Source organism: Lepus europaeus, chromosome 2, assembly GCF_033115175.1.
Source record: "Lepus europaeus isolate LE1 chromosome 2, mLepTim1.pri, whole genome shotgun sequence".
NCBI lineage: Eukaryota > Metazoa > Chordata > Mammalia > Lagomorpha > Leporidae > Lepus > Lepus europaeus.
Genome location: NC_084828.1, coordinates 87,128,220 through 87,153,745, shown reverse-complemented (window position 1 = coordinate 87,153,745; position 25,526 = coordinate 87,128,220). Strand labels below are relative to the sequence as shown.

At 38.1% G+C, this 25,526-nt stretch overlaps 1 protein-coding gene across 5 annotated transcripts in view; it reads right to left on the bottom strand.

Annotated features, from left to right (window-relative positions):
* FGF12 (fibroblast growth factor 12) overlaps nt 1–25,526 on the bottom strand; it is a 406,858-nt gene that overhangs the window by 223,467 nt on the left and 157,865 nt on the right. For all 5 annotated transcript variants that reach the window (XM_062210108.1, XM_062210127.1, XM_062210113.1 and 2 more), the window contains exon 2: nt 4,199–4,309. In XM_062210108.1, the coding sequence (XP_062066092.1) occupies nt 4,199–4,309 (111 nt within the window). The remainder of the gene's footprint in view (nt 1–4,198; nt 4,310–25,526) is intronic.

The window sequence follows — 25,526 nt, the reverse complement described above, 5'->3', positions numbered from 1 at the left end:
AGTGCCAAGCCAGCTGTTGGCTGCCAGACTGTGTTCTGCTGGTTCTTGGGTATATATTTTCTTCACCTTTATAATATTGTACTATCTAGTTATCTTACCTGTTCAAAATAAAAGAATCTAAAGACTGACATGGATTTTAAAGGCAAGTCAATTAGTTCTGAAACTATCTTGACTACAATCTACTTTCTCTATCCACCCCAAGGAGATTTTCTGGTTAATCTCTTCCCTCCCTTCACATGTCACTATACCATCTGCTAGAAAATAGCTCTGGTTTCACCATTGTACTAACATCATGCATTCCACAGTCAAATGGCTCTTCATATTTTTTTCCAGAGGAAAAGAGAGCAATGCACTTGGTTACAATATCTTCATTGTTTTCTCCCCAGCAATGACCTCTTCAAATATATCTTCCCCCTTGGTAACTCATGGAACAGAATAATTGGTTTTTCCTTTCATGTAAACTATTCCTATTAATACCCTCCAGACTGCAATTGTCTTTTTTGTACGTGTTCCAACACAGTTTTGCCATTTCTGTTGTCATTACATTTGCAGAGATTCTTATCTTTTACTGGCAATAAAGCTATTTGCATTTGTACTCAATTACATATAATTAGTCTTTTCTTCATGAACAAAAGAACAGGTGTCTTTATCAATTCTATGCAAGATATCATGGTAAGGTTGGTTGGACCTAATGATGTCTAGTGAACCAAGCAACACATTTTTGGCAGATGCTCATAGTAACAAGATTTGGGTTTTTTTTTTTTAACAATCAACTGCTTTTACTCCTACCCACACAAAGTAAAGAAAGAAAAAGCATTTTAACAACCCAGAGGCTTATAATTTTCCTATTTTAAAATGTGTAGAATTTAACTCTCTCTCTCTCTGATATTTTTCCTCCTAACCTCTTCTCTGTAAAACTATACATAAAACTATTTGTTTTAACTATAATTTTTCAAATGTATGGGGAGATAGAGAAGGCCAGAAGAAAATATATAGTTGAAAAGCGTACAATCTGATTGAATGCTATAGCTAAGTAAATAATATTGTACCAGCATTCGTTTCTTGATTTTGATAATTACACTGTTGTTATGTAAAATAGGACAATTAGATGAAGCTGGATAAAAGCATCTGAGAGCTCACTAAATTGTTTTGTAATTTTTCTAAGCCTTAAAATGATTCAAAAGAAAAAGTAAAAAAAAATATGGGGGCAGGTAGAATTAGTCAGTCAGGGATCTAAAGAAACTTTTGCACATATTCATAAGAAAGCATTATTTATTCACTCGTTAAATTCATATTGAGTTTTTTTAATCATGTATTAAAGTCTATTCTAGGCTCTAAAGACAAATGAAGGAACAAAACAAAACATCTTCACTCATGTAATTTAAATTCTCTTGAGAAGGAATAATTTTTTAAAAAAAGCAAATCAATAATAATGATAAATACGTCAGGTGATCATAGGAGCTATGAATAGAAATAAAATGGGAAGGAACAGGTATTTGGTCTAGCAGTTATAATATGCCAGTTAAGACACTAGTTGGGACACCCACATCACATATTGGAATAATGGCTCTGGCTCCTGATTTCATCTACATGCTAATGTATACCCTGGGAGGAAGCAGGCACTGGCTCAAGGGGTTAAGTCCCTGCCTCCCATAGGAGACCTGACTAGGTTTCTGGCTCCCAGCTTCTGCCCAGCCTAGCCAAATGGGCATTTGGGAAATGAATCAGCAGAGGGGAGAGCTCGCTTTCACTTTTTCTCTCTCAAATAAATAAATAAGAAAAGAAAAGAAATAAAGTGTGGTTCTAAATTACAGTGCCAAGGTGAGACATGTAATTTTTTAAAGGATGGTCACAATCTATAAAAAGGATCTTAGTAATATAGTCTTAAAATGGAAATAATAACTATTCATCAAAAGAAAAATGAATAAATATGATTGGGTATATTCATAGAGTGGAATATTTTTCAAAAATGAAGCAAATAAAACAAGTATATTATCATATATATACCTCACAACCATGTATTCGGAGTGAAAATAAATAAGAACTATGCAATAAAAATAAATTAAATAAATGATGAATGATTCAAATTTTTATATATATATATATAGACATTTATTGAAAGAAAGTTTAAAACTGCACTTAAATACAAAAAGATAAATTCAAGAAGGTTATTATGTCTGGGAGTGAAGTAAAGTGAGATTCCATCAGAATACCCAAGGGATTCAAATGTTTTGTTACCTTTAATGAATTTTCAATCTTATGGTGTGTATCCAGATGATTTTATATTAATCTTTGTATTTCGTATTAAGCCATTTTAATACTAAATTATCAAAAAGTACATGCAGGAGTTGATGATAATGACATATGAGAGTTTCAGTGTGTGAGTTGAGGCAGATTCTAACACTGACAAAATACATTATCCTCAGTGAATGAGTATTATACATAGATATGTGTGTTTAAATGTATATATGTATATTTGCATGCGAATTTATACTAGCAGTTGATCCAGCATCAGCAGAGCATGCACTCTCAATTATCTCTCCAGAAACAGTGAAGAAAGGATTTGTGTTTGTTTGCCCCACACTGACACTCCCAACTTCTCCCCTACCCCATAATAAGTGTCCCCACCTACAGGACCACTGACTAGCTTAAAGTAGCATCCTGTAGAATTCTGCATGGCTATTTGGCTTACTTGATGATTGAATCTATACTCATCAACTTATAACTTTTTTCATCTTTTTTAAGTTGAGTGGATGGTGCTGACAGAGAATGTTGCTACCATCACCATTTCATATTTTACAGGAAAAGAACTGAGATCTAGAGATACATCACAGCTAGCACGGCTGTCATAATGAGCAATCCTCTGATGCTTCCCAGCTAAATGTGTGGCTTCACCAGCTCTATATTCAAGTAAGGATGCAACAGATGGCAGACCTATGTGGACAACAAGGCACTCTCATTCCTTTGGACGGAGTTGAAATCCTGAATCATTTAAAAAATGCATTCACACTAACACAAACTGACAATGAAAATCACAGGAACCTAATCAACTACTTTGTAAAAAACTGAGAGGAAAGTTGGGATGAAGATTAGTTCATAAGATTAGTTCATTTTTCTAATTCATAGTTTGCAATGTGTTATATTGAGAGAAAAAATCATTTAGAAGGAGTTTATAAGAGCATTTTCATACTTTAAAGATTATTAATTTTTCTTCAAATCTTATTTTTAATTTAAAAGATATTTCACTATAAAATATCCAGCTTCCTAGATTTCCTTAAGCATTTTGGTAGACTATTAGTCTGACCACAAAATCACATCCATCAGAATCACAACTTAGTTGAACACATATTTAATGAATCTGCATTGTGAATCTAACACTAAAAGTTTAACAGCCAATACAGACAAACTTTCAAAAACTATATGGCACCCTGTACAATTGTGCAATAACACCAACTTTCCCTAGGGTATAGATGTATGATTTGACAGAATTTGAAAGATATGAGAGTTATCATTCTTGCCTGTGAATTTTGTAGTTGAAATTCTACTAATATGCAAATATACTATCACATCCTGATGATTGTATTTATTTATTAAATTTGCCAACTCTCAGGTTAAACTAGTTAAAAATTATTTCTAGGCATTGTTAGTAATCTTTTAGTATTTGGCACTTTTTATTTGACAAAATAGATTTTAAAAATCTACTTCAGGTCTGCTACTTTTTATTTTCTTGTTATTAAGATATACTGTAAAATATTATCATAATATTTAAATATACTTCTCTTTTAAAATTGTTAATTTTGTCCTTAATTTAAAAGAAGAAGCATATAATGTGCACATGACTACATCCAGTGTTTATCTTCAGAAGTAATTTTTTTTGTCTCAGAAACTATGTTGGAGAATCATTATAATTTGTACCATCTTTGGCTGGACATTCTACAATGTTCCTACAGGCATCTAACATTATCTTGACTAAAATCATTGCGGTGAGAAGATATTTTTGTCCAACGAGAAACTGGAATTCTTTGAAGCTTTCTACCCTCCTTGCAGTAGGAAATCATAGCAAGAAGGATAAAGGAAAATATACTAGATTACTAATAGCTAAACGTTCAAACAGCAACCTGGCCGTATGTTAAAGCCAAGATACTCTGGGCCATACATCTGATTTGTAAACGTGTTGCACAAAACTAATTTTGCTTACTGTAGTCGCTGTTTTCGTCCTTCGTCCCATCAATGGTACCATCTGGGTGCATCTGCAGGAAATATCCCTGCTGGCTGAATAACCTTGTCACAATTCCTTTCAGCTGGGGTTCTGCAAAACAAAATGAAATAATTATTAAAATCTTTATCTTGTTTACAGAAATGCACACTTGTGGAAACATTCTGTAAGAAAAAGCATAAATGCCAATGGCATAAATATTGAAATAAGTATTTAGAAGAGGGCATTTCAGTCATACATCTATACTTTCTTTCCCTCTAGGAGAAGAGACGTAATATTTTCCAGCCGGAACCAAATGTAAGTAAATGAAAGCCGATTACAATTTGAAAAAATACAAAGGCATGCTGAAAAGTGAGTTATTTACCTCCCTTATACATCTGCTGTCTGACTGCAAGTTGCCTTTTAGTTTGTGGTCCCAATCATAGACCAAAATGCTATTGTAGTTTCTAAGCTTCTAGCACTCCCAGCGAAGCCCTGAAAGACTTCTATTTCAGCTGGATGTCAACTGTCTATCAGAACTCCTTTATTTTGAAATTCTGGTCAAGCCCAGCCAGAAAGAATAACTTGGATTTAAACCACTGGCAAAAGCAAAACCCTCACAGTCATGAGTTGTCACTGGAAAGTATGTAGAAATGCAGATCACACTTTTACTGATAAATATCTCAGCAGAGAGAAGCCCCAGCACTCTAAAAGTCATCTTTTCAGGAAAACAAGAAAGTGAAAAGCAAAGAAGCCAGAAAGCAAGCAGCAAGAAAGAGAAAATGAAAGAAAGAAGGAAAACTAAGTCAAATTTCCCTGTTTCAGACTATCAGTGTTCTCACTTTCAAAAGTTCTCTGCCACATATACTATCAAACTGATCTTTGTATGTACCACCACACATACACACACATTTGCACACACACAGAGGATATTCCACCTGCTGTGTCACTCTACAAATGCCCACAATAGCTAGGACTGGGTTGATGGGAGCCTGGAACTGGGAACACAATCCAGGTCACCTATGCATGTGGCCGTGGCCAGGACACAAGTACTTGAGCCATCACCTGCTGTCTCTCAGGGTGCAAAGTAACAGGAATGCTGCAGTCGGGAGTGGAGCTGGGACTCAGACTCAGGCACTCTGACTTGGGATCCTGGCTTCCCAAGCAGTGTCTTAACCACTAGGCCAACAGCCTTCCTGCACATTTGGAATTTTATGCACAGGCTATTATGAATATTGAAAGCTTTTCTCAGGGTGGTGCTGCTGGCTGCCAGCAACAATCTAGTTTCCACAGTATAACCATCTTTTTGTCTCTAGTGCAGGATAAAAATTAACTACTCTAGTACATTCATAACCCCAATTATTTCATAAAAATGAGGAGAAAAACAAAAAGGCTGATTCTAGTGATAAAAAATTGAGGCAAAGCTAGAGATTGTGATTGCTGAAGTGGCAACATGGTACCCTGGAAGCATAATCACAGAACTTGTTCAAATCAATCTCATCCTTCATCCACTTGTTCAACCAGTATTTACTAAAAAAAAAAAAAAAAAAAAAAAAAAAAAAAAAAAAAAAACTATTTATCCTGTCAGGAAATATGTTAAGCTGAACACATTTATTGTTGCTTCAGTCTAAAAAGAATTTCTACTTAAGGACTTGATGCATTTAGCTCTTTGGGAATAGGCCTGCCCCCTGTAACAGTTGTCTATGGTTGTACTTCTGCACATATGACTTAATACACATGTTTGAGGAAAAGGAGCAAGTCTGGTTTCAACACGTGTTTTTTAAAGCAGTCCTAAGAAGTAAAAAGGATGCCAAAAAAATGGAAATTGAAATGAAAAACAGAGTAATGAAAAAAGACCCAAACTGGAAATTAGGCATTCGATTAACAGCTATGTATAAGACCACCTCAAAAAGTGTGTGCAAAAATCAAATTTAAAAAAAATTAAGTTTATTTTGGTGCACAACTATTTTAAAATCCATGTATAGATTTTTCAAAATGTATATTTTCCATTAATTTCTGAAGCACCCTCATATTTATGAGTTAAGTAAACCCAGTTTATTTTTTGGGATCTCCAATCAATACAATCTGGAAGTTAAACTAAACCATCTTCAGGTCTGTTCTATGGGTCTCTGTGAATTCTGAGCACATTAGAATCCTCTACCCCGAGTGGTGGTATAAATTGAGGCACTGGTTCATTTTACTACTTTTCCCCCCTGGCCCATGCAATCCCAAACACCAGGGACATGTGGGAGAAGCACACAGCTAGGTAACCACATGGCAAGAAACTGTACCACCATGCCACCTGGCTGACAGGCAGCTTCTGATGGGGCATACTCAGCTCTCGATCTGAAGTCAGAAGACACAGCTTTGAACCACAAGTCTTGTGTGATCCCCAGCAAATCATTTAACACCAGAGTCTCCATTTTTATATCTACATGAGAAAAATTAATTCCTATCCTAACTGGAATCATTGAGAATTTCAAATGAATAATGATGTGACAGTGTGAACAAGGAAAGCCCATAAAAATATAAATCCTAATCAAGGTCTAATTTTCAACCATGAAAATCAAAGAAACAGTGTAAGTGAGATGGAGTATTCTGAGAGTAGGCTGTCTTCTGATATCGGTTTTAGAAAAATAAAAATTGAACTCGTAAGCCACTGAAGTAAATAAATAGTGAGCTAAGAGTAAAGGATCAAAAATGACAGGAAGAATGAAAGAGACACTTCTCTTTGATTCATATTTTATTTCCAATAAGCTTGAAAAGGTCACTTTAAGAAGTCATATTTTCTTTGGTAATGAGATGCATGGCAGCTTAGCCATTAAAGCCTGCAAATGATTGTTTGTTTTCTTCATGCTCCTCTTTCTGTACCTGTAATTAAAGACTTCTTTTGCCATGGTGAAAATATCCCTGTGTTGGGGCTTTGGGAATTCAGGTTGGAACTCCCGTTCAGTATAATGAGCATCAGATTTTTATACCAACCCCCACTGCTGAGAGTTGGGCTGGAGCAAGCTCAGCCTCAGGATTAATTATGTGATGATCTATGAAAGTGAACTTCCCGCATTACAGAAGTTTCAAAGGAGATCTGACCATATATTGAGCAAAGGCCCTAAACCTAGGATGGGTCACAAAAAGCTGTGCAGCCTGCCTGACATCCTGTACCCCTATCACCATCTGTCACACCTTACCTACCTTTCCAGGCTCAGCACAAAATTACCTCCTTCATGAATGCTTGGCTCTCCTAATTCAGGATCTCTTTTATAAACCAGGAACCAAGGAATATATTTTGCTGTATTTTAAAGAAAGAGGCTAAAAAAAAATATACTTTTTTGAAAAGCAGATCTAGCATCCCAAGTACATTAGACAAACACACATGTTACTTGTCAGGCTATGTTTGGGGCCCTAAGAGAAATATAAAATCTGTCCTGTCCTCAGGGATCACCCAGCCCTATTCACAAAACATTCTACAGCACACTAATGTGGTATAGCTCTTTAATAAAAGAGCAAAGCAGAGCTGTACGATAGCATCAGAAAGCAAGGGACTGATTCTGTCTGGAAGATGGGCAGAAGCATCTCCTCTGTGACTTGAAGAACAAGGAGAATTCTCACAGGCAAGCAAACCAGAGGGAGGGCATTCCAGACAAAAACATGGCAGATTCTGGGAATGACGCAGAGTCTGGAACAGACAAAATATAGGGCAGAGCTTCTCGAATGCTGACATGCAAGCGAGTACCTGTTCTCAGCATATGTTCACAGATCAACAGTGAATTACTAAAAACAGTCAGTGGTGTAAGTTTTTTATTAAGCTAATTTTTTCAATTTGAATAGCTCCCTTAAATTCTAAAATTATATTCTTCCCTTTGATCTTTTTTAATGAAATAATAGTTACATTATTAGATCAGGAGGAAGCACTGGTTTGCTACCTTTTGTGCTCTAAAGTGGTGTGGCAAATACTGCTAGCATTTCACTCAAACCCATTTCCTCTTTTTCCTGGGCACCCAGCTAGACCATATGTCCTAGGCTCCCTTGCAGTTAGGCTTGGCAGATGAATGGGTGTCATATGGAATGTAAGTGGAAGTGATGTGTGCCATTTTCAGGCCAAGGCTTTTAAAAGCAAACATTCTCCTCCACATTATCTTTTCCTTATTTCTAGCTAGATTAAGATGACAAATCCCTAAGGGATGTCAAAGTAAAAGAAAGGAAGAATGCTTGGTTCCTGAATAACTGATGGGGAAGAGACAATAGCCATCACAAACAGCTGCCTTTAAGAGCAAGGTGAACAACGAAGGATCTTCTATTGGCTGTACAGAAAGACTTCCTTCCAAACAGGGAGGCAGGGAGAAACCTGGCTAACAAACACTACCTCAGCCAGGTGGTGAGGGGTAACATCAGTAGTCCTAAATTACGCCGACAGAATGTCCCCCATATGCTGTGATGACAATGACACTTGACCTCTGCAATCTTCCGATGAAAAACCCACAACCGCATTCTGATCATGAGAAAAGCTTCAGAAAAATCCCAGCTGGAGGTTATTACACAAAAATACTTGACCAATACCCCTCAGAACTGTCAAGGTTGTCAAAGAAAAGGAAAGTCTGAGACAACATCACAGACAAGAGGAGGCTAAGGAGACACAACAGCCAAACTTAATGCGGTGTCCTGTATAAGATCCCAGATCTGAAAAAGAGCATTAAGTAGAAACGAAAGAAATGTGAATAAAGCATGGACTTTTGTTAACCATAATATGCTGATATTGATTTTTCACTGTGACAACAAATGCATCATACGAATGTAAGATATAAATAAAGGGGGCCAGCACCATGGCAAAGCAGGTAAAGCTGCCGCATGCAGTCCTGGCATCCCAAATGGGTGCCAGTTCAAGACCTGGCTGCTCAACTTCTGATTCAGCCACTGTTATGGCATGGGAAACAGTGGAAGATGACGCAAGTGCATGAGCCCCTACACCTGTGCATGAGACCCAGAAGAAGCTCCTGGCTACTGGCTTCGAATCCGTCCAGCTCCGCCCTATGCAACAATCTGGGGAGTGAATCAGAGGATGGAAGACCTCTCTTTCTCTCTCTCTGCCTCTCTGTAACTCTGCCTTTCAAATAAATAAATACATCTTTTTAAAAAAAAATGTGAATAAGAGAAATTGGGTGTAGGATATATGGAGACCTTTTGAAACATCTTAACTTCTTTATCAATGAAACATCAATATAAAATAAAAGATTTGTTAAAAAGAATTTCATCCAAAAAATCAAATAAGAAATTTCACCTTCAAGGACACTGAGTGAGAAAGGTAAATGCTAGAAGCTTATGTTTAATCCTGCTTTACTGCTGGACAACAGGGCAATTCCAACAGAAGGTTTGAATTCAAAGACACTCAGAGTAGTCCACACCTATATGAGCCACCCAGACATTCCTCCTAGCTTGAAGTATAGTAGCATGGAGCAGTTACCTAGGTACACAATGGAAACCCAAAAGAGAGATATATCCATGGGAATCTGATCACATATCTCAAGATGAACACTAGATTGCAGAAAACAGACTGACTTTTAGAAACTGAAAAGATCTTGGAACCTAAGATCTCCTTTATCAACTTCATGGATTAAGAAAACAAATAAAAATTCCCTGAGGCTCACAAGGAAAGTCTTTTGCCAACGTGACCAGCTGGTAGACATGTGAGAACAAGAATTCATATCCTATATATTGAACACATATCATCTTTTCCTTTCCAAAGCAGTATCAAGCCACAAACCTCAAGTCATGCAAGCTTGGGGACAGGGAGCAAGAAGGCAGAGAAGAGAGGATAAGAAGGAAGTTGAGCACGTAGTAAAGCATCAGTTAATAGAGTGTGGCAGTGATAAAGAAAGGTGGTTATAGGAGTCTGCACAGGATGGATGGATGGATGGATGGACAGACAGAAAGACAGATAGACACAGAAATTGGATTGTTTTTATTTAGGACCAGTCTACTCAACATTTGTACCCAAACTTAGGGAACGTGCCTCCATGTAGAGTCTAATCTACAATGAAAATTATACCAATGATGCAATTTTGTTATGGAGGCCATAATTAGAGAATTAATAGAACTCATTTTCTTTTTTTTTTTTTTTTCTTTTTCTAGAATCCGGCGCCCCGACCGGGACTAGAACCCCGTGTGCCAGCGCTGCAAGGTGGAGGATTAGCCTGTTAAGCCACAGCGCCACCGGCCAATAGAACTCATTTTCAATAACAATGATGATATTGTGAACCCATTTCCTTTGTGCCATGCACTCTCCTGTTGATTCTACTAAGGTTTTATTCATGACTCCCAACAACGCAACACATAAGGTACTCTCCTCTCATTTTTCAGACGAGATTATTGAGATTCAATGCAACTAAACTGCTTACCCAAAGCTAGCGGCCTACACTCAAAGAAGCAGGTCTAGTTTAAGAGCTTAGAAAGGTACAAACCATTTTCAGTCACTTTAATAAGGACAATGGCAGAACTGGAACATGTCCATGGAAATACAGCCAAATATAGAGTGCTAGAAAGACCATCATCTGAAGAATGGCTGAATGAACAGTTGATATGCAGCCTGGAGAAGGGAGGACTCATGGGGATGCAAAAGCTATCTCCACATTCTTGAGAGCTGACAGAAGTAAAAAGAAGACAAGTTGTTTTGAGTGGTTCCAAAGGGACAGAACCACGGCCAATGAGTGAAAGTTTGAAAGAGACAGAAAAAAGTAACTTTCTGTAAATTGTATTCAAGGAGAGAACAGGTTGCCTAAGGGAAGAGTAAACTTCCTATTACTGGACATAAGCAAGCAGGGAGAAACAGGAAAACTACAGATCACAGCAGCTATGAAGGACATCACTGTAAGTGCTGTGCCATTCTGAGTGACAATGTAAGGTCTACTTTTACCCTAAAGTCCCAGAAAGCTTTGTGTTCATCTGGATGACCTGTTAAATACAGTTCCACTTTTCTGTTCCCTTAGTTTCTGCATAGGACAGGGAATTTAAAACAATGTTTACCAGGTACGCAGAGGAAGGTAAAGTTATTTGTGAATTAGTTAAACACCGATTGTGGAGTGGTTTGATGGGGTCTTTTAAAGCAGTTTCTGTGGGCCCTCTGAACTAAGGTTTAATATTGTTCACTTAAAGGAACTGAGATTGAAGAGGCTGTTAGATGTAATTCTTCTCAAGTGCTTCTGGGGCCTTCTGTTGCTGCAGATTTCAAAATCAGGCCATTGGGGCTGGAAACTGTTCACAAGCAAATACATTTCTGGCCAAGCACAGCTAAAGGGAAGATCCTAGGGCCACTTTTGCATACCATGAATTAAATTCCCAAACAAATCAGAAAGGGGATATGGACATTTAAACACACTGCAAAAATTACAACCATTCTGAGCAATGGGGATTCATTAAAGAGCTATGCTAGAGGTGGACATTTGGCCTCATGGTTAAGCTGTCAGTTAATAAATCTTCCATATTGGAATACCTCAGTTTGATACCCACCTCTGGCTCCTAATGTGGACCCTGGGAGGCATTACTGACAATGGATTCTAGTCACTCATAATTGAGTCCATATTGAGTTCCAAACCTCAGCCACAGCCACACCTCAGGTCATCTTAGTATTTGGAAGAAAACCAGTTGAGAAGATCTCTCTCTCTCTAGCTCTCTCTCTCTCCCTCCCTCCCTCCTTCTCTGCCTGTCAAATAAGTAGCTAATTTTTAAAAAGCTTTTAAAATGTATGCTGTTTAGTAAAAGAGAAGCAAGTTTGAGATTCTCTCATCCATTCAGTATGCTACAGTGTAAAGACCCAAAGGAACACTGCAGATCTGAAAGCACCATGCTAGATATGTGTCATGGTGGCCTAGCAGAATCTGCTGTCTTCAGTCAACCAAATAAAGCTGAGGGGGGGGGGGCGAGAATAGTTGCCATGAATCTACCCAGAAAGTGCTAATAATTCCAAGAGGATTCTGCATTTGTAACTGAAGATTTATTTTCTCAATCAATAGATACTTATGGTATATTTTATTACAAAAATATATACTTATTGAGAGCTAGACTTTGTGGCAGTTATTATTCTAGACACAGGGGATAACCAACTGTATGCTATTAAACCAGCCCCCTTCCAAGAAAAGGAAAGAAAATAAAATCTCAAATTTGATTTCCATAGGGCTGGTCTCCAGTGTGAATATTCATACGATGGTATCGCTGAACTCAGAGGCACAGCTGGGAAGAGATGAGCATGACTGAATCTAGCACATGGTTAAACATAACAGAATAAAGCATAAAGCTGATATCCTAGCAAGAAAGTCACAAAATAAACAGATAAGCAAGTATATGATGGAATTTTTCATGCAAGTAGTATGGTGAAGATCAAAGCAATAAAAAGGGCAGAGCACATAGGAGGTGAATGCACCAGATGGATTACAGAGACCTGAATGAAGAGCAAGAAGAAGCCACTGGGAATAACTAATAGAGGGGCATTCCAGAATCAGGAATAATAAGGTGCAAAAGGTTCCCAATACTTTAAATGGCTAGGAACAATCACATTAGAGGCTCTCTGAAGATCTGTCCTCTAGGAGAAGAGTCTATAAAGTACCGTCCTATGGCTGACAACTTTATTAGTAAAGTTTTATTGGAACACATGCATGCCCATTCATTCACCCATTGCCCATGGCTGATTTAATGTTACAACAGAGATGAGTAGTTGTAACAGAGACCCTGTAGCCTGTAAAGCCTAAAATATTTACTACAAAGCCTTTTCCAAATACAATATTCCACTTTTGCTCTAGACCTTTGCTTCTGTAGTTCCCTATGCCTGAAGCAAACAAAACTTACCTTCCTGTTCTGCCCTTGAGGCCTTCACCAATACCCCCAGGCAAAATTAATCAACCCTTCTTCAGTGCTCCATGGTACATAGCTTAGGAGAAGACTCTCTATGCTCTGTTACAGCTGCCAGCTCATGCATCTGGCCCTGCTGCTAACCATGAGCTACTCAAGGTCAATGACCTTGAATAATTCATTACCCTACTCATGCAGCTAGCATAGCATCAAACACAGAGTAGGTAAGGAGTGTTCATAGCTTGAAGGAAAGAAAGAAGTTGTCGCTGGCATTTTCCACTGTCAACTATGACTTGCACAGGAGTTTTTTATTTGTAGAAAAGAGCTGTTTAGAGCCTTTTTGTATAATGCCTCCGGCCTTCAGTGTATTTCTTCCCCTTTTCCCCTCCACAATGAATACAGTCTGACAAGCACAGCAGCATCCTCCATAAAGTGCAGTCTCCAAAGCCCTGAGTTGACTCACATTAAAACAGGAATCAAGTGACCTTGAGATAGGCAATCCTTAACCTTCATGCTGACTCAAAACTGGATTGAAAGAGAAGACAGGCATTTCTGGAGTATTCTCTTTGCTGGGGCTGCCTGAGCTAGGCAGACAAGAGAAGCAGGGCAGGAAAACTGAGCTCGGATGTGAAATGCCAATAGGGATGGGAATTTTGTACAGAGCCAATTTTACTCCTCATAACATCTGCCCCCTCCCTCCCAGACGCTTCTCTGTTATATGCTCATGAAAATTTAAAATAACTCAAACACCATTTATTGACTTCCGACAAGCTCTAGGTGCTGGGTACAAAGATGAGTAAGATGTAATTCCTGCCTTGAAGGCACCCACGGCCTCGTCAGGGAGACACATACCCAACTGATCATTACAGCAGTGAACATGAAAAGCGCTGTCATAGAGGAACAAACAAAATGCCACAGAATCACAGAGCAAGGATGCTAATTTTACCTGGGATGGTGGGTTCCGGGACAAAAAGCAGTTAAGAAAGGCTTTGAAGATAAAGCACTATTTTAGACTTAGCCTAGAATAGACACTAGGGCTTTGCTTTGAGCATCATCTGCAGGGGCAACAGCACATAGGACATATGTGCTCAGCGTGTTCATGGACTGGGCAAACAGATGAGTGTGGCCATGGTGTGGGGACAAAAAAAGGGTGGATGCACTGACTGGAAGGGACACAGAAGGGAAACTGGACTGAGAACACTTGAGTCCTTGAGAAAATCTAAAAATAAATATTACTTTATATTTCAAACAAACCATCTCCAAACTTTGATTATACATCCCTATCTGTACAAAATTTAAACCTACAGTTTACAAAAACACATGCAAACACACATATACAGTATGCACAAGTCATGAGCATAGATTACTGTACAAATTATGTGCATATAATAAGTCAAAATTTTAAATGAGATCAGTACTCAACAGAAACAGAAGTTAGAAAGCTTCTTTACACATGCCAAAGGACCACCTCACCCCACACACTTCAGAAAACATTGCATTCATTAGGCAATGGGGGAACTTTGGAGGATCTAAAGTCAGGAGGTTAAATTATGAAATTATGAGTATAGTATTTTAGAAACTCAAAATGGGGGAAAATAGAGAAGACTTAATTTGAGTGGACTGATACTATTGCAATGAGAACCATTTAGGGAGCTATTCCATGCAGTAAGGTGCTTAGGTAGGCAGTAGCAATGGGGATAGAAAGAAAGATATTAGCCTGGAGATTTACCTCCTTGGCAGTGCTAACATTTCAGGCACTTCAAGGACAACATGTTGTGCAGTTCCACTTCGGTTACACAAGGATTTACAATCTTTCTCCCTCTAAATCTAAAACATCATCAGGCTCCTAAGGGAACCCTATATAAACATAGAGAGTCATAGACGGTGTGTGTGAAAAAAGTTTGATGTGTGTAGGCACAGGAAACCAAATAATTTCTTGCCTTATAAGGATCTCTGTTCATGGAGGGCAGTTTGACTCTGGCCACGCTGGCTAGATCATAACTGCTTGGTTTTTCTCAGACAATAATCCAGATAAGTAGATGTGGAATGAATACGACTTTCCTGGAAGCTCAAGAATGATGGTCAGAGAATGCAGACCACAAGGTAGATTAGACATGAAGACAACTCTAGAATCTGAATATCTTGGAGCCAGGAAATCTATTTAGAATGATCTAACTCAAGGCTCATTTTACAAATGAAAAAGCAAAACATCAAGAAACAGGAAAGCCTCCATGGCTGTTTAGCTCAATCCCTGGAGCCAGAGATCATTAACATGCACCGTGATCTTCCTGTTCTGTGCCCCTTAAAATGAAAACAAGTTTCTGTGCATCTCAGAGACATCCCAGCCTTGTCCCAAATCAGCTATATAGCATCCCCAGAAAGCTATTTTATTTCTTCATGCATAAGGCACACCTGGCTTCTTGTGAAATTATTTGAATAACTAGAATCTACTTTTGAAAGTTGTCTAAGGAATTAAGAATGCAAATTATAATATGCTATATGACTGGAAGTCACTACTCTTATTTTGTAGATTTAATTTGCAGATTTAATGTGCACAGGAAGATTCATAGTTAGGAACAGTAGCCATGGGCAAATTCTCCTGAGTTTGACTCACAGATAGCAAGTAATACCAGACACTTTATGTGGAATATCTCTCTCACGTCTTATGAAATAATTTAAGGCAGGCACTCTCAATGGGCTTTTCTTTCTAGGTTAGGAAACTGAGGCACACAGAAGTTGCTGGCACTAAATCACAGAGTTAATAAATGCCAGAGTTGAAGTTAATGAATGTCGGCATTGAAGCCAGATTCCTTTGCTCTATATAGCTTCTCACCACTCATCATCAAGTATCTTTTGATGAAGTCTAACATGTTAACACAATTTTCATGTTCCTTATCTGTGATCAATCCACAAAAATTGTAGAAATTTATGAAGCAAGGGAGAAGGAATAAACAAATAAACAGCAAGCAATAAACTGGAGTTCAGAACATGGCTTTTGGTTTTCTAGAACAAAAATAAGGGAGGATGTGGGGTATAACACATCTACACACAGATAGTCTTCTGCAATAAAAGCATCCTCATTTGGCATAAAAAATCTTCTCAGTCTTTAGGCCTCTTTTTCACAGACGCGTCTTTTGGCACCAGAAGTATATGAACAGGACACATTGTCTGGAAAAGCATAGGCATGACAGTTGCCTGACATCAGAGAAGCTCCCCACGTATTGGAGTCAACCTGAAACTGTCCTGTATCTCAGAGATCTGTTCATCCAGGTGACAAGACTGTGTAATCCCCTCATACATCAAAATACTAAATTACTGACAGAAAAAAAAATGCTATCATGCAAAATGTGAATTTTTTTTTGTCCATTTCCTTTCCATAATACCAACCACCAAGAAAAACTATCAGAGATAACCACAGTGAGTTCAAGTATGAATAATACTTTCCACCAAAGAGCAGTTTAGGGATCCAAAGTACATCGAAAAGCCTAGACGATAGCAGGTTTAATGGAGGCACTGCAGTGCAGTAGGATGCATAGGCTTGGGCGTCCAGACATCTGGGGTCTGATCCCCACCATGTGCTCCTCTCTATTCCCCCCGCCCCCCTCCCATCTCCTCCTTCCCCTCTTTCCTTGTCACCTCCTTTGTCCAGGCTGCCTCCTCATTAACACTCTTAACATTTTTTCCCTTCTAAACCACACTGGAGTCACGGTAATATTTTACAATACAAATTGGATCATGCCACTCTCCTGCTTAAACCCTTTAATAGCTTCCCATTTCATTTAGAATAAAACGTCAAACCCTTAGCATGGCCTGGAGAGCTTTGTACCATCTGGCTCCTGCCTACCATCCCATAATCATCTCAATTTACTCTCTCCTGGCTCACTAAGCTCTAGGCACATGTGCTTTCTCTATCTGCAGCCCTAAGGATCTTTCCACATGCACTTTCCTCTGCCTGGATTGATTTCCTTCCAAAATAAATCTAAGTCACAGCTTCAATATCACTTCATAGAGGGCTTGCCTAGGCCTACAAATGAAATCTGTCTTCATATTCATAGTCATATTCTCTGCCAGCATACTGTTTTCCTCCACATCTTAGCACTTATCCCAATATATTATTAGATACATGCTTCTGTTTATTGTTTAATATCTACCACCCCCAACATACTGAATATACATAAGGTTGAGCCCATGGTAGACTTATCTATCTCCATGTACAAGAATCTAGAACTTAGCCAGTGCCTACCAATACAGCATAGGAAACAAACACATATTTGTTCAATGAATTGTATTCTCCTCTCTGTGCTCTAGGTTTTATCTATAAAATGATGGTATTGGTGTTGTGTCATGGCTGCATGACCAGGACCTGAAACCTAAGATTCTCAAAGGTAGAGATAAATATTTATAAGCTATTTTCAGTAAGTTAGAATTAAAAATGCATATTACATCACTCATCACTGTAATTAACAGACTGTTAAAACTCCAACTAAATTGTAATCTGCACAAATGAAAATAATACAATTAATTTATCACTTGATATTATATTACTCAAACGAGAACTGGAAATATTTATCAAATGTGGATAGTACACTTGGGTTGTAAATGTGGATTATGTGCTATAACTGAGAGGCTCTCAGGCACAAGAGAAACACAAGTATAAGTATTTGACACTGTGATAGTGAAATATGAAATAGTGCTAAGATCCCAAAGAAGTAAACCAGTGTTTTCAGACAGAAGTACCAAAACAATATTCTCAAGGGTGGCTTCTCTGATTGCAAACAACAGTGTACCAAAACACTGCTTCTCTCATGGTCAGCTCCAAGATGCATAGTTCATGGTTTAATAAAGCTTCTGGATTGATCTATCCATAGCTAATGAATCACCCAAACCCTATGGAGGAAGCCAGTCAGACTCTAACTTTGTAATCTATTTTAAAAATTGCAAATAATTCCCAATTTATATGTTGCACACTCTATTAAGAAAAGGCATGGTTTGTTAGCAGACAATTTTAAAGAATGTTTGTTTAGGGAAACAAATATTAAAATCCATATTGAATTATATCTATGTGTTATTGAATCAAAAACAGAAACAGGAGCGAATGTTTCACCTACTAGTTAAGACGCTTGCATCCCATAGTAGAGTATCTGGGACTTCTCAACCCTGGTTCCAGACTCCAGCTGCTTGATATTGCACACCCTGGGAGGCAGTGGTGACATCCTAAGTAAATGAGTTCCTTCTACCCACATGGTGGATCTGGATTGCATTATCAATAACTTCTTTCCTGACCCAGCCCTGGCTGTTGTAGGCACTCCAAGAGTGAACCAGTGGATGGGAACATTCATCTATTTGTCTTCTCTCTCTCTCTCTCTCACCAACTCCCTCTATCTCTATATATCTATTTTCCTAGCTGTCAAATAGTAGAAAAATTTTTGAAATACAATTTTGTATTTGATGTTTCAAACTCATGCACTTTATTCTATAAAATATTGGTTTAATTTTAGGACCTCCATGTTTTGCTCCTAGTAATGAGAAGAAATCAAAACCCTTTGCAAGTATGCATCCACACATAACCCATTCTGCATATGAATCATTTTTGTTGTCACAAATGGGAAACCAAATGAGATACAGTGTTCATGACTTTTTCTCTTTTAACTCTGATTGCAAGGCTCTAAAAATATTGATATGCCACAAAAAAATTTTGATCAATGATTTTAATTTACATTACGATGAAAATTATCTTAAGTTGCAGATTTGTTATAATGTTTACCCATCCACTAATTATTTCCTTGCTTTGAATTCCCTTTCTGGTATGAAATATTTCAGATATGCAGAAAATATGGAGACAAAACATCCCTCAATAGCACTTGCCACGACCCAGGGGTATCAAGTGATTTCCTTCATAATATTTACTGTGCCAATCTTTGCAACAGCACTGTGAAGTTAGTATTCTAAATTTTTTTCTCATTTTATAGATGATGATGCTGAGAAACAAAGAAGTGAAGTGGCTGCCCAAGGAATCACATCTCATAAATAGAAGGGCTGTGAGGATTTCAGCCTAGGAAGCCTGGCTCCAGGCAGAATAGACTACCATTTCCCCAGCTTCTCTAACAGCCATGCACTCACCATTGAAACTTAAAAAATACTAGCCTTTTCCATAACTGTGTCAAATCATCTTAGAGAACTAAAACATTACATTCAGTTCCTTAATACCACTTCATTACTTTCCTAAGCGATATTTGTGAGTTTGGGCTGTAGCCTTCTTGCTTGTGTTTACATTCCTTTACTCCTTCTGGATGTATCAACTAAAATAATACAGAGCCACTTTGTGTAGTGTACATTTTTACATGAAAAATCTTATACATTTTATTCAGAGATTCTACAAGTTATTTAAATTTATTTATTTATTTATTTGAGAAGCAGTGACAGAGAGAGCTCCCACCTGCTGGTTCGCTGCCCAAATATCCACAACAGCCAACTGGGATTGGGCCAGGCTGAAGCTAGGAGCCAGGAATTCAATCCAGACTTCCCACATTAAGTGGCAGGAACCCAACTATTTGAGCCATCACTGCTGCATCCCAGGGTCTGCATCAGCAGGAAACTTGAGATAGGATCCAGAGCCAGGCATCAAACAAAAGAACTTTTACATAGGATTCTGGTATTCTAACTGGTGTGCCAAGAGTTAGGGCGAATATTCAGCACTCATTCACCAATTTGAATATCCTATTCAACATTATATTTTTATAGAAAGCTTTTATTTAATAAATATAAATTTCATAAGTACAACTTTTGCATTATAGCAGTTCTTCCCCCCCCATACCCGCCCTCCCACCCCGACTCCCCTCCTACCTCCTACTCCCTCTCCCATCCCATTCTTCATTAAGATTCATTTTTAATTATCTTTACATACAGAAGATCAACTTAGTATCTACTAAGTAAAGATTTCAACAGTTTTCACCCACACAGACACACAAAGTATAAAGTACTGTTTGAAGACTAGTTTTACCGTTAGTTCTCATAGTACAACTCATTAAGGACAGAGGTCCTACATGGGGAGTAAGTGCACAGTGACTCCTCTTGTTGACTTAGCAAATTGACACTCTTGTTTATGGCGTTAAGTAATCACCCGAGGCTCCTGTCATGAACTGCCAAGGCTATGGAAGCCTCTTGAGTCCACAAACTCCAACATTATTTAGACCAGGCCATAATCAAAGTGGAAGTTGTCTCCTCCATTCAGAGATAGATACCTCCTTTTTTGATGGCCCCTTCTTTCCACCAGGATCTCACTAACAGAGATCTTTTATGTAGGTCATTTTTTGCCACAGTGCCTTGGCTTTCCATGCCTGAAATGCTCTCATAGGCTTTTTAGCCAAATCCCAATGACTTAAGGGCTGATTCTGAGGCCAGAGTGCCATTTAGGGCATTTGTCCTTCTATGAGTCTGCTATGTGTCCTGCTTCCCATGTTGGATCATTCTCTCCTTTTTAATTCTATCAATTATTATTAGCAGACACTTGTTCTTATTTATGTGATCCCATTGACACTTAACCCTATCTTTATGACCAGTTATGAACTTATCAGCATTATATTAATGCCATATATTTGGATTTGGGAATTTTCAACTGATATGAAAGTCTCAATAAGTGACTGTAATCATTTTGCATCCATTTTAATTTATAATTTAGTTATTTTATTTCTATCACCTTATCTTGTGTTTTTTATCTGTGATGCATTTCTCTGCTTCTTCATTCTTATATTTCTTCAGCTGGATTCCTTCATTTTGCACATTCTCTCTCTAATTTTCTTTTTATCTTGATTTAGGAATTATAATTCTATTTCTATTATTTTTGTGGTTGCTCTTATATTTAACATAGATTGGCACTTTGATGAAGTACAATTAAATGTTTTCACTAAGCTTTTACCAAATAATGCAAACACCCCAAAACCCTGAAGTGCACCCATTCCTATTACTATTTAGAGTTTAATCCCTGCTTCTTTTTAAACTCAAGGAATACTTGTCATATGATTGGTTTCAATCATTGCAACAGATTTCCCATCTTTTTAGTTCAACATTGTCTATTTCAACCTACCTTTTTCTCACTTCCCTCCCCTGATTCAAGCTCCTCTTTGTAAACCTGTGTCTGTAACTAATAAAAAATTTCTCAATGTTTGCCATTGCATTGGCCTCAGTCTCTCTCTCTCTTCCCCCTCCCTGCCTCCTCTCTCCCTTCTTCCTCTCTTTCCTTCTACTCTCTCCCCTCTCCCTTTCTCCTTACAGGTAACAGGATATGCAATATTAAAATGATGCTCATGGGCGGCACCACGGCTCACTAGGCTAATCCTCCACCTCTAGCACCGGCACTCCAGATTCTAGTCCTAGTCGGGTCACTGGATTCTGTCGTGGTTACTCCTCTTCCATTCCAGCTCTCTGCTGTGGCCCAGGAAGGCAGTGGAGGATGGCCCAAATGCTTGGGCCCTGCACCCGCAAGGGAGACCAGGAAGAAGCACTTGGCTCCTGGCTTTGGATTGGCGCAGAGCGCCAGCCATAGCGGCCATTTGGGGGGTGAACAACAGAAGGAAGACCTTTCTCTCTGTCTCTCTCTCTGTCTAACTCTACCTGTCAAAAAATAAATGATGCTCATTTTCCTTCTGCATTCTGAAAATACATCATCCACTTTCCAGAAACTATTACTGCTGATTGATAGTCTGCAATGAAACTTTTTTTTTTTTTTTTGACAGGCAGAGTGGACAGTGAGAGAGAGAGACAGAGAGAGGTCTTCCTTTTTGCCGTTGGTTCACCCTCCAATGGCCGCCGAGGTAGGTGCGCTGCGGCCGGTGCACCACGCTGATCCGATGGCAGGAGCCAGGTGCTTCTCCTGGTCTCCCATGGGGTGCAGGACCCAAGCACTTGGGCCATCCTCCACTGCACTCCCTGGCCATAGCAGAGAGCTGGCCTGGAAGAGGGGCAACCGGGACAGGATCGGTGCCCCGACTGGGACTAGAACCCGGTGTGCCAGCGCCGCAAGGCGGAGGATTAGCCTACTGAGCCGCAGCGCCGGCCCTGCAATGAAACTTTGTGTCTTTTATGTATACTTAACATTGTTTTTTTCTCTATAGTTGTTTTTAAGATATTTTACATTCATTGTAAAATGTTTTTACTACAGTACTTCCAGATGTATTTTTTTTAAGGAATCCACATGACAAGAATCTGAGTTATTCAGGTTTTCTGTCTTAATCCTAGTGATTACAGATAATCTGGCATTGTCCCTCTCCTTTTCCAGAAATTCGTTGATATCTGTTGGAGCATCTCTTTCTATATTCAATGTCTCTGAAAAATTTCTATCTATTAATTGTATTAAAATTGTATTTGTGAACTACATGAAATCTGCTTTTTATATTAATAAAAATGTAAAGAAAGAAAAATTCTATTTTAAGATTTAATTATTTTTCTAAAATTCACCACTTTATTTTTTTAAAAAGATGTATTTATTTATTTGAAAGGTAGAATAACAGAGAGAGAACTAGGCAGCATGGGAGAGACACAGAGATCTTCTGTCCACTGGTTTGTCCACAATGCCAGGACTCAGCCAGGCTGAAGCCAGGAACCTGGAACTCCAACTGAGTCTCCCATGTGGGTCTAGGGGCCCAAGCACTTGGGCCATTTTCCATTGCTTTCTCAAGTGCATTAACAGGAGCTGGATTGGAAGTGGAGCAAATGGGACTTAAACCAGCACTCAAATGAGACGCTGGCATCATGGATTAACCTGCTACTTCACTAAGCCAGTCCCAAAAATTCACTACTTTAATATCTAGCATCATGAGGGCTATGAATTCTTAATTTTACTGTGTTTGATGTCCTTTTTTGATGGTACATCCTTATATGCTTCAGTTATTTGACTGAGAGATTTTCTTCAGGGTGCAAGTGTTCTTTTGCACTGCCCTGGATGTTGAAACCCATAGGAAAGCTTTGCACTGCTCTCTTGCAATACTTTCAGGATTGCTCCAGCTGCAGAGAAGCTTTTAAATTGACTTCTCAGACTAGAATTTCAACTAACCAAGGAAAGGAGAGATGGATATTGGACCTCATCCAGGAAGTGGCCCAGGTTTGGTTTTCTACTTCCTCACTGTCATTACAAGCCACCTCCCTGCCCCCACCCCAACACACACACACACACACTCACACTCACACACACACTGCCTTAGGCAGACACCAAGCTCCTCTCAGTTCTGCTCAACAGGTGGGAATTGTTTCCATGTCACCATTTCTTGGAAGGATTGGTTCCTGCCTGCCTGATACAGGCCTGACTTCACACCCCAAGCCTGCATGAGAACCAAGCCCAGTGCCCAAATCTGCATCTGATATCCCCAATGAACCATAGGAAATCAACTCCTGCTCACTTCTATAAATACGAATTCTTTCTTCATATCTGGCAACTATTTCCCCTTTTTTGGTTTTGAGCTCAAAGATGTATTTTAGATTTTGTTATTGTTATTTAAGATAGTTCAAAAGTTTCATGGGGAAAGGAATTAAATATAAATTTATTTTGGTCAAAAAAGTTTGAAATACAAGCATAGTTTTTTTCATAGTATGCATTTCCCATGAACTAGTGGGAGATACTTTGTATAAATTTTTGGGCACATACAAAAACTTTTAATCCCACTTTTTCCACAAACTTTCTGAAGTCCTCTCATATTCTTTCCAGCAGATTCATCTATCTTAAGTGGGAAGCAGCTCAGATTATAATGGTCAAGTTTTGCTTCAATACCAGTGTTACTTATGACTCCTGCCTCTATCAAGTGGTACATTATGGGGTAAAATTAAAACTGAAAGGACTTTGTTTTCATGATGAAGAAATAATAAATGCTTGGGAGACAGCTATGCTTACCCTGACATGAACATTACACAAGTTATGCATATATCAAAACATCACATGGCAAACAACAAATATGAACAATTTTTATATAACACTTTAAAGTAAAAAGTAAACTATCAGTTCAATTGTTTTAGGAAACTGTATGATACTCAAAACCACCATTGTGCTCAGATCTGTGCAAACAGGATATTAAACAAAAAAACTTTGAATGACTAAGTCATGAACATACTCATTTGATCTTCTAAGTGTCAAGCACTGGGTCATTGAGACCCCACCAGGATCAGCTCTGCACAAGGAAACGGGCAGAGTAGAGACTCATTAGTTACATGTTTTCGAACTTTAAATCCTAAAAGAAAAAAAAATTTAAATAATCCAATACATTTTATTAAGGAAAATAATACACTTAAATAGATAATTTCTCTAGGAGACTATGAACTACCACTTGGAAAAACTAATCTTATTCTCTGTCTTTATTTCATAAGTGAAGGAATGGAACCCTCTTGCAGGAAAAAAAATCACTTTTCTTATATTACTCACTCATCAAAATTTGACCAGATCCTTTCTCCCATTAAAACAGGTTTTCTAAAAATGCAAACACATGGCAGAACCACTTTTGCCATTGGAAATCTAAATGAGTAAACACTAGGTTATTGGTAAACAAATTTTAGTAAAGTAAAATGATTTCCAAAGGCAACAGAGCAAGGATTCATTTTCTTCATTTTAGCAAAGAGTCTTTAAGAAGAGTCTCTCGTATAAGTTTACATTCAAATTTTTTAAAAATAACATTTACTTCTGCTTTATTGTCTTATTTTTAATCTTCTTGCCACGATTCCAAGAATCAGAAGAATTTTTATCTTCTTTCAATAAACTACTTACCTTTCCCATATGAATATGTGATAAACACAAGTTTATGTGACTTTAAGAAATATATTAATAAATACAGATGACAATATATGTTCTGGGGTTATCTTAGCAAAATTTCAAAAACATCCTTTTGTGAGGGCAGGATGTTTGTACTTTTTGCTCAATTTAACTGTAAACCTAAAACCTCTCTAAAAATAATATAACATATAATATAATAATAATTATATTTCTACTGCATAGTACTGGCCTAGGAATTGAATACAGCATTCTTTCCTTTCTACTAGAATCTGTGGAACAAGGGACCCAATCTGGTGAAATGAGGTAACTGCCCTCAGTGATATGATGCTAAGAAGTCTAAGATGTGCTGCTCACTCTTTTTGCAGGTAGATTTTCGTCATCTGAACATGAACACCTTCTTTGAAAGAACATCACTGGTAACATTTTCATGGTGTTTTATAGTTTAGATTTTAATTTTTTTTCTTGTGAATTTCTACATTGATAGCCACCATCTACGTTTTCTTTGCTAGATTCTAGAATATGGTTTGATATGCTTTCACTTAAGCAAATGAAAGTTGATAAAGTTTCCAGCTTTGAAATAGCCTGAGAGAGAGAGGATGTTGAAGTGAACCATAAATTATCTCACAGCCAATATTAAGTTCCAGAACTCTGAATTTCAAGAAGATGCCAGTCCATTAGGCAAACAGATGAAATACGCTTTGCCTAAAAGTTTATCTGCAGCATAGTCAAATGTAATTCTTAATCATG